The sequence below is a fragment of the Salvia miltiorrhiza genome, chromosome 5 (genome assembly GCF_028751815.1).
Source record: "Salvia miltiorrhiza cultivar Shanhuang (shh) chromosome 5, IMPLAD_Smil_shh, whole genome shotgun sequence".
Lineage (NCBI taxonomy): Eukaryota > Viridiplantae > Streptophyta > Magnoliopsida > Lamiales > Lamiaceae > Salvia > Salvia miltiorrhiza.
Window position 1 is genome coordinate 44857615 of NC_080391.1, and position 10871 is coordinate 44868485.

The 10871-nt window shown below is 36.9% G+C and overlaps 1 protein-coding gene across 1 annotated transcript; it reads left to right on the forward strand.

Moving 5' to 3' along the window:
- The first annotated feature begins 4663 nt into the window (after positions 1-4663).
- Positions 4664-5582, forward strand: LOC131024482 (uncharacterized). Its single transcript, XM_057953990.1, has one exon. The coding sequence runs from the start codon at positions 4932-4934 to the stop codon at positions 5385-5387; it is 456 nt and encodes a 151-aa protein (XP_057809973.1). The 5' UTR covers positions 4664-4931; the 3' UTR covers positions 5388-5582.
- Positions 5583-10871: the final 5289 nt, after the last annotated feature.

Here is a 10871-nt window from a genome sequence, read left to right on the forward strand (position 1 = left end):
AAAAATATCGATAAAGAAAACAAAATTGCCAAAAAGGTGGCATGACACGGTCACGTCAATAACGGCCTTTAGGTGTCACCAAAAGTTCAAATAATTGGTTTTGGGCCCGAAATAAGAGTTTTAATGTAAAAAAATGAAAGTTATAGTCATTATTTTCAAATTCCGTAACGTATAATCCATTTTCTGAAACCATTGATGTCACAGCCCGCAATCCCTAAGGATGGTTTAACCGGAGTTATGACTCGGGAAGGGGATTAAGAAGCGGGGAAAGAAAGGGGCATTTACTTAACAATCAAACATTTTACGAAAAGAGACATTTATTATATAACACTAGGATCATAACTGATCACTTGGGCAAAAACAAGACATTCGTTCAGGAAGGCCCGTTGAAGTGGATTACCCAACAAAAGAGTATCATACTTAAAATAAAACATTAACATAATCAGAGTATCTTTCAGCGGAAATACGTGTGAGTTATACATATGAAGATGTATACTCAAGGTTACATTATTGTTCTATGTCAAAAGGTACATCCGCTCAACTCCACTCCATTCCATCACCCGCTCAACCTGCACATTAGGGAAAACAACATGCAGGGCTGAGTAAAAATACTCAGTGAACATATGCCGGAAATATAACATTTTATATCATTTATTGTACTGCCAACAGTAACACACAGGGTTTTACTTGAAGGACCTGTGCTTACTAAACATTTTCTTTCATTTCATAAAGTTGGATGCGCATCCCATTTTCAGTCTATATGATCCATATATGTTCCTTTTACACGCCGGGAAGGAGGCCTCATTCCACAGACGCTAAGACCGGTCGCAAGCGACACACAGTCTCCATGAGTGTACACGTTAACCCTTACTAGCAAACCTTCGTCTAGCGTAGGGTCCGAATTCGATTTCCTTTATAGTTGGCGAACCAACACAGATAGGATACATACATAAAACATAAACATTTTTGGCAGACAATCATTTCATAAACATTTCCTTTCCTTTCATAAGAACCATTCATCAATTAATCATTTCCATAAACATTTCATTTCATAATAATCATTCATCATTTGAAATATCACAGTTATATCATGTCATTCATTTCATTTCGTATAAGAGGCCTGTATCCAGGGGATCTCTATATACGTGTTTTAAGAAAGCCCACCTCATTCCGTTCCCACTAGGGGCGTAGAGTTACCTCCTTCTTTAGCTTTCACTTCCCGTCTGGACCTTTATTGACGAAGAATCGATAAGTTCGAGAAGAAGTCGTGAAAGAAAGGAAGATAGGTCTCTAAACTAAACTATCTCCTTTTTAATGATTTTAGGGTTCTAGCATCCATATTAATCTTGTCTCGTTCAAAACCTTAAACTCAAAACATCTATCACATAACTAACATTTAGGTTCGAAATCGTTTATTCGAACATCAACATGCGCATCAATCATAACTCATTCTACTCATGCCATCAAGTCAAATATTCTGTCATTTAATAACAAATCATTTAACATATCACATAGACAAATTATATCATCATAAATCATGCTTTCTCATACGTAATTCATTTAATCATTTTCAAATAATCCATAATAATAGGTCATTTGAAAAGAATTCAACAATTAAGAGTTTAACTCAAAATATTTTATTTTAAAGTCCATTTATAAATACTTGAATTAAAAGAACTCTATTTATTTAATTAATTTAAAGGTTAATATATAATTAAATTAATCAAGCTCAATTTAAATTAATTATTAAGAGCTCAAATAATTTAAATGGATATAAGCCCAAATTAATTAGATAAATTAAGTCCATCATATTTTTCTTTAAAAACAGCCCAAACAATTAAATTGTAATAGGCCCAGATTTTTATTATAAAATAAGCCCATCAGATTTTTTTTTTTGTCAAAGGATCGAGTCCAATAAACAAAGAAAAAGGCCCAGCAGTTAAATAAAAGCCCAAGTTTATCCCAAGCCCATCTTAATACTTAACCTAGTTGCACACACATTAAAACACCTTCATTCACACACACATCAGCCCACATCTCACCACCCTCTCTCTCTCTATCGGTGCTTTGCCGCCGCCGCCCCGACGACGGTGCCCGCCGGACGGAGGCCGGCGTCGGCCCCTCTCCTCTCTCCCTGAACTCTCTCGCCCTCTCTTCTCCTCTATCTCTCTCGCTCTCTCGGCCGCTGGACCCAGGCGCAGCAGACACCACCACCGCCATGGCCGGGCCGCCGCCTGCTCCCTCATTCTCGCGGCAGATCCGCCGCGACCTGAAGACCACGGCGCCGTCGCTCACCTCGCCATCTCCCTTTCTCCCTCGTTCTCACCTTCTCTCTTTCTCACTGACTCACACACATACACACGCAGACACGGCGTAAGCCGCCGCTGCGCCTGGTTCATCTTCTCCAGCCGAAGGCCGGAGCCACCACCGGCGCCGCTTCCGTCATCCGGCAGCTTAAGGTAAGCCCTAATTCCCTATTCTCCCTTTTCTTTTTTCCTTCCCTCATCTTTTCCCTTTTTCTAATTTCTAAATTAAAAATCTAAAATACTCATCTCCTTTTTCCCCTCTTTGGCAGATCGGAAGCCACCGCGGCTCCGTCGCCGACCGTCGACCGCCGGCAACCACCGCGGCTACCGTCCCCTGACCTCGACTCACACACACAGCAGGGTTCAAGCCACAGTTCAGTCGAACACTTGGCAAATAGGATTTGAGCATAAATCAAATACTGTAAATGATCAATTGTAAACTGTATACAAACATTCATTCATGTAAATTAATCCTTCATGTAATTTCAGTTTCAAAATACATGTGTAAACGTATTGGTGATTGTTGATTCCCTGTAAAAGTGAAATAGGGGAAAACCTTGGATTGGTGGTGAATGTTGCTTGTCTCTGCAGAATTGATATATCACATAAGTTAGAATTTTTGTGAAGAAGAATTGAATGAGACGAATAATCTTCACTCTATTACCTTATAATGTGTTGGGGTGAAACTTGCTGCAGAGGTGGGAATGGGTGAGGTGAGATAGTGGAATAGGTTTTAAAGAAGCAAAATTCTATTTGGAGATTGACTGCAGAGGTGAAGAAAATTGTGAAGTAGTGGGTGAAGAAAATTGTGAACGTATTGGTGATTGGTTTAATAGAAGAATGAGAGGGATGTGGATGAATGAGAAGCATGTGTGCTTAATCTCATTTAGCAAAATATCTAAGGTTTAAATAAAATATATAAAGATTAACATACTAATCATCCATATAAGTAAACCCAATCTCATATAAACACATTAAGATATATAAGCCTAATTCTCATTGAAGTATAAAATTCACTTAGGCTTGCCTCTAACATAAATTAAATAACTCATGGGCTCACTTTAACAATCAATTAAAAGATCTATATTTAACACTTAAATGTTAAATCCTCGGTAATAGATTAATGGACTCAAAATATATTTTGAATGCATCATCCATTGAAAATAAAAATGAAAATAAATCATCACGTATATAAATCATCAAATTCATATAAGTTCATATATTATTAATGGATGCCGAACCCTAATTGTCATAATAAATCCTTAATCTGTCATTAGAAGATTTTAAATCCTCAATTAAAAGTCGGGTCATTACAATTGAAAATTACGATCATGTTTTAACAATTAGCTTATAAATTTTAGCCTATACAAGTATGCGGAATGAAAATATATGTTGTTGATTATTTTTTTCAATTTGAATTCAGGGTGCTATGAACATAGAAATTGATGAAGACAAGAATATGCATCCCTTGAAGACCGGAAGATTAAGGCCAATCCAACGATGACAATACTTTGATTGCCTAGCAGCCCTGATTATTCGGGATTTGGAGCTATCTTGACGACCATCACATATTCGATAAAGAATGAGATTATCACGAAAATATGGATAAACATGAAGAATTATAGTCGTATATATTAGAAGTACAAAAAGGAGCCTATTCCTATTAGAATTCTTAGTATTTTGCCTATAAATAGGGGCATATATTCATTATTCAAGTAATAACTATGTAATTGTAAACTCCAACCACAAATAGTGAATATAGATCTTTACAATCGAATCACGTAAATTCATGCGTTCTTTTAGCCTTTGATTAGAGCTGATTTTTTTTTGGGCAGAACAGAAATATTATTGTGGTCAATATGAAGTGGTAAATATTTAATTGATGCATGGGCCTTAATGACATTATAATATAGTATATGTTTGTTATTGATAGAATTGAATGCTATGAGCAAGTAGTAGATATTAAAAATAACTAAAATAAACGTGTTTTCAATATTTTGCATATCATATGGCTGACAAAGAGGGATGGAAATAAAAATAAAATAGACATGAGAATTCATATGACGTCGATACAACTAGCTAAGTTAATTTATCAATCTTTTTTCTTTTCTTTTTTTGTGATTTGCGTGGAAAAGTAGTCGCAACATGTCACCAAAGATTTCCAAGGATCACATTATCAACGGAAAATAGGGAACCTAAGTTAAGAGCCAAAATTAATGATCGAAATCACACAATTAAATAATTGTAAAATATTTGCATATGGGTCCCGTTGACACCATCACTAATAACGATGTCAATTAATCACCAAATGACAATGTATAAAGGATTGAAGAACTCAATTAGACCGACGTATATATTAACTAGAATTTGGCCAGCGATGCAATGAATATTTAATTGAGAGACATGAAACAACCATGAACACGAACACATATATATCCATCGCCATCTCATTTAATGTTAAAGTTGAACCAAAATTAAATTTCAGTATGTCACCACCATCTTCATCTACACCTTGTGGTCTACATTAACAAAACGTGAAATTTCAACCACCATATACACCCCCATCTCTCCAAAGCTACTAGAATCGATCTACTTAATTTTCCTCCAAAAAAAAGTGTATGATATATGGAGAAAAAAACTCAACCCATTTTACAAAATTCGATCACGAATCCAAAGCATGGTGCAGTGTGGGACTGCGGCAGCTCGCTCTACGACTCGTTCGAGTTGAAGGCGTTTGAGAGGCAGCTCGACTCGGCCATCACTTCAAGAACCATGTCCATGCCCCACTTGTCCGACCGCCGCCCTCACCCGCCGGCGGGGCTAAGCAAGAAACCGGCGTCGAAGATATCTCGGTCTCTGCAGAGGTTGATCCGGTCAGTTTTTGGACTCAAGAGCAATAACACTAGTAAGTTGGGTTCGGGAGAACGGTTTTTCGTCGTTTATGATAAGTCGGCGGCGCTCTCGACGATCCCGGAAGCGCCGGAGTTCGACGGGCTGTCGCCGGAGATCAGGTCGCTGGTGAGAAGGACGGCGTCCGACAGATTTAGTGCTACCACGGCGATTGGTATTTCTTGTGCTTGATTCGTATATCACTAATCATGTTATGTATAGTAGTTTAATTAAAATATATATGTGTTTAGAATCATGACTTGATAATTATATATTGTGTGTTGTTTTTTGTGAGTCGATGCAGTATGTTAGAAATTTACAGATTGTTAGGGTATGTATGAGTTTTACAGTGTATGGATCTATATAAAATTGTTAATTAATCTCAAAGAGTTGGTGTTTGATTTCCATAATTATTACTTTGACTTTTTTAACTTTTAGGGTGTTCTAACTCTAGGTTTTCCATGTCTCTCTCTCTGATGACCTGGGAATTCATGCACAATTAAATTGCACATGGTGAAATGTGCTTATCAGATATCTTTCCCATTTTATATTATAACGTCTATTTAAAGTGTGTATATTGAGAAAATGAACATCGAATTAAATATATACACATATATTGAGTGTGGTATATGTACCATGAGAACTATATATTTTTCATGAGACCGCGTGAAAATATGAGAATAATGTATATTTTTTAATAAAATTAATATGTTTATTGTTAAATTTAATCTTTCCGAAAAAAATAGTTTTGTCGCTTTCTTCATAGATTCGAATTTCGGTGCTGCATTCATATATCAAGATGATGCATTCATCGTACGTAAATCAAACGATTGTGAATAATTATCAGTTCTCATTTTTAATAAAGATTTTCATTTGAATCTCTCCCGATATTTATAAATATATAAATTAATACTCCTTCTGTTCCACTTCAAATGACTCAATTTCTATTTTGGGTTGTCACACTTCAAATGACGTCCCACCTCAAATTTAGAAATAAAATTAAGCATTTAGCACTATTTTTTGAGTTGTCTCATCAGCACTTACACCTTTATCACACATTTCTTAATTTATGTGCATAATTTATTTTTGTATCATTTAAAGCGAAGGAGTACTATACTTCTCGATGAGTTTTGGACATTGCTTTACAAAAATTGATGTACGTCGCCCCTAAAAATATCCCATCATAATGAGGAATCATAGAAAGGCTGTTTACGACAAATACATCCTCCCATTTTCGTTCAGTGTCATTTTGGATTGTTTGAATTCCTTAACTTTGATATTTGTCCTCAGCTTTCTACAGTTATTATTATTATTATTATTATTATTATTATTATTATTATTATTATTATTATTATTATTATTATTATTATTATTATAAACAGGTTTATTCCAAAGTATATATGATATTATTATATATTCATTATTTCAACGTTTATATAAGTTTATGTGTGTTAAGTATCAAATACGCCCCCTAACATAGAGGTCCTTATCACGTCTAGCACCCTATGGTCGAGGTCGGTTCAACTAAACCCCCGAAATCCTTAATTTCGTGCAATTAGCCCCTTCGACTTAACAACCGTTTAACACCGTTTACTATTTTTTTTTCGTTGGTGGTGGGACCTACGCCTTTTTCTTTGCCAAGCTCGCCGAAAACACGTCTCCGCCGCCGCCGCCGCAACGTCAATGTCAGCAGCATCGAGCTCTAACTCGTGCAGCTCCCAATACTTCTCCTGGCTGATGAAATCCTGCATCCCCAACCCCCAGCAGCCCCACCACCCCTCAGCCCTCTCCACCACCATTATCGACGGCCCCGACACCACCATTTCGAGCCTCCCTGATGACCTTGTCCTATAATGCCTCTCTAAAGTACCTCACTCCACCCTCCATTCTCTCCCTTTCGTCTGTTGCCGCTGGGCCTACCTCTTCAATTCCCCCGCTTTCCACCTCCTCCACTGTTGCGGAACAACTTCCAAAACACACGAAACAAATCGCAGCAATGGAATAGTTGAATCACCTCTCTCAACTCTCAAGAACAAACTCACTCGATTTGTAAAACTATGAAAAAACAGAAATGTAAAAGAGACTCAGGAATTACGTGGTTCGATCTGAATAGATCTACATCCACGGACACACAACCAAGAAGTTTCACTATGAACAAGAGGAAGAGATTACAGACTCCACACTCAACAACAAGATTAAGAAAAACTGCAGCCTAACAAGCTAACTTCAAAGCTACTGCACACACACTTCTTAACCTCTATTCAGCTGAGAAAACTCTTAAACCTATTCTCTTATCTTCAGAGAATATATATACAAGAATTGAGAGAAAACTAATGAGAAACTTGAACGAGAAGTAAAGCTGAAGTTGGCTCGATTGAACAGAATTCTGTTGTAACAGAATTTCTTCTTTCTTGCTTTCTTTTCAGTTAACTCCTTGCACTTCTCATATTTGCTCCCAAGTCCTTCATCTATGTAGTCATCAAATAACATTCTCCACCTTGACTTCATAGTAGCAACTCCACCTGCAGCTGTGCATCACAAAACAGAAAAGAATCAAATCACACAGACAAGCTCTCTTTAAGAGAGCAAACATTTATCAACTTAAGACAATAATTGAACTTGACTACTGGTAATGATTTAGTTAGCATATCAGCAGCATTGTTCTCAGTCCCCACTTTAACAACCTTTACAGTGCCCTTTTCAATGATATCCCTCACAAAATGTAACCTCACATCTATGTGCTTAGAGCGTTCATGAAATGCTTGGTGCTTTGCAAGATGAATGGCACTTTGACTGTCACAAAGTATAGAGACTGATTCCTGCTGAAAACCAAACTCTTGGATCATCCCTTTGAGCCAAACACTTTCTTTTATTGCCTCAGTTAAAGCTATATATTCTGCTTCTGTAGTTGAGAGTGCTACAACAGATTGGAGCATTGATTTCCAGCTAATTGCTGAACCAAACATTGTAAACACATAACCAGTTTGTGACTTTCTTGTATCAATACTGGTAGCATAGTCAGAGTCTACAAAACCAACCAACACCTCACCACTTCTAGTAGAAACTTGCTTGAACATAATCCCAACATCAGGAGTTGATTTTAAGTATCTGAGTATAACTTTCAAAGCTTCCCAGTGAGCTTTACCAGGATTTGCCATAAACCTACTAGTGACACTAATAGAATGAGCTAAATCTGGCCTTGTACAAATCATAGAGTACATAATACTTCCCACAACATTAGCATAAGGAACTTTACTCATCTCCTGTTCTTCTTCCTTAGTACTAGGTTTCTGCTGTTCAGAAAGTTTAATATGTTGAGCTAAGGGAACACTTACTGTCTTAGCCTCATTCATATTGAACTTCTTGAGTACCTTGTGAATATAGTCAGATTGAAGTAGCATTAACTCACCCTTTTCTTTGTTTCTCGTAATATCCATTCCCAAGATTCTTCTAGCCTCACCAAGATCCTTCATATCAAATTCTGCACTTAAGGCTTGCTTAACTTCAACAATCTCTGTTAATGACTTGCTAGCAACTAACATATCATCAACATATAACAATAAACACACTAGGCCTCCATCTTTGCCCTTTTTCAGATACACACATTTATCATAAAGAGATCTGCAGAAACCAATGCTCAACATGAATTCATCAAACCTTTTATTCCACTGCCTAGGGCTATGTTTCAAACCATAAAGAGACTTCTTTAACAGACACACCTGAGATTCTAAACCTTTAACAACAAAGCCCTCAGGTTGATTCATGTAAATTGTTTCATCTAGTTCTCCATTCAGGAATGTTGTATTAACATCTAACTGATGCAGTTTTAATCCTAATTGATTAACTAAAGACAGTAAAATCCTAATGGAACTATGTCTTACTACAGGAGAGTAAATTTCAGTAAAGACTATACCTTCTTGTTGTGTAAATCCCCTAGCTACTAGTCTAGCTTTATACCTTACCATTTCAGTGTTTCCAACTACCTCCACCTTCCTTTTGTAAATCCATTTACAGCTGACACACTTTTGTGTTTTCACTCTTGGTACTAATTTCCAGGTCTTATTCTTTATTAAAGACTCAATCTCTTCCTCCATTGCCTTAATCCATTGTTTACTATCCTTACAACTGACTGCTTCCTTGTAGTTCTTTGGCTCCTGGTAAGTAATCTTTTCAGCAATGTTAAGAGCATAAGAGACTTGTTCAGCATCAGCAAATCTAGCTGGTGGCCTGATCTCTCTTCTGACCCTATCTCTTGCCAAGTGATAGTCACTCAAACTATCCACAGAAGTGTCTTGATACTCTGATTCTTCCTCTTTTATACCAACATGATCAGTAGCTCCTTTTTGAGTATCAGAGTCAGCAGATCTGGTAGTGGACTCCACCTCAAGTTCAGCACTTGATAACTCTTTCTTATATGGCATGACATCTTCCTTAAAGATGACATCTCTACTCACAAGAGCCTTTCCTTTTCCTAACTCTATACACTATAATTTGTAACCCTTCACACCAGTGGGATATCCAATCATAATGCATTTCAGAGCTCTAGGTTCTAGCTTATCTTGTCTTGTGTGGGCATAAGCAAGACAACCGAATGCTCTTAAATGAGAATAACCTTCTGACCTGCCATTCCACATTTCTTCTGGAGTTTTCAAATTAATAGCAGTAGAAGGACACCTATTAACCAAATAGGCTGTTGTAGTAACTGCTTCTCCCCAAAACCTTGCAGGCAGTCCAAAGCTACTCAGCATACACCTTACTCTCTCAAGTAAGGTCCTATTCATCCTCTCTACTACTCCATTTTGTTGTGGATTCCCTGGTATAGTAAGATGCCTTTTGATTCCATTAGCTTTACAAAATTCACTGAACTTTTCAGATATGAACTCAAGGCCATTGTCAGTTCTTAGGTGTTTAATCCTGCAATCTTTTTCATTTTCTACTTCACTGCACCATTGAACAAACTTGTCATATGCATCAGATTTATGTTTAAGAATGTACACCCATACCTTTCTGGAATAATCATCTATGAGGGAGATGAAATAACTTCCTCCACCTATAGTGGTAGTCTTTGAAGGACCCCACAAATCACAGTGAATATTTTGTAATGGAGCAGTGGAAAGATGTTTACCAACAGGAAACACTAATTTCTTACTTTTGCTTAAAATGCATGATTCACAGTTATTAATACTAACTTCATGTTTAGCATCAATAAACCTCTGCTTCTTAAGCTCTAATAAGCCTTTTTCACTAACATGACCTAACCTTGAGTGCCATAACAAAGATTCAGAAGTTGAAACATGCTCAGTTTCTCCTATTACAGTGGATCCCAACAGATGATAAAGGTTATTCTTCCTTACACCTTTCATAATGACTTTATCATTTTTAACAACATGCAAACTGAGGTTTTCAGATTTAAACTCATAACCTTTTGACTGCAGAGAGCCTAAAGATATTAAGTTTCTCTTTAAACTAGGAATATACCTGACCTCAGTTAGTAGCCTTAGTGAACCATCATGTAGTTTCAGCTTGACTGATCCTATCCCTTTCACAAGGCAGACTTCATCATTGCCAAGAATTACTGAGCCAAGCCCCTTTTCCTGCAAATCAACAAACTAAGATTTAGTTGGACACATATGAAAAGAACAACCAGAATCTAGTATCCACTCAGTTTCATTTGAA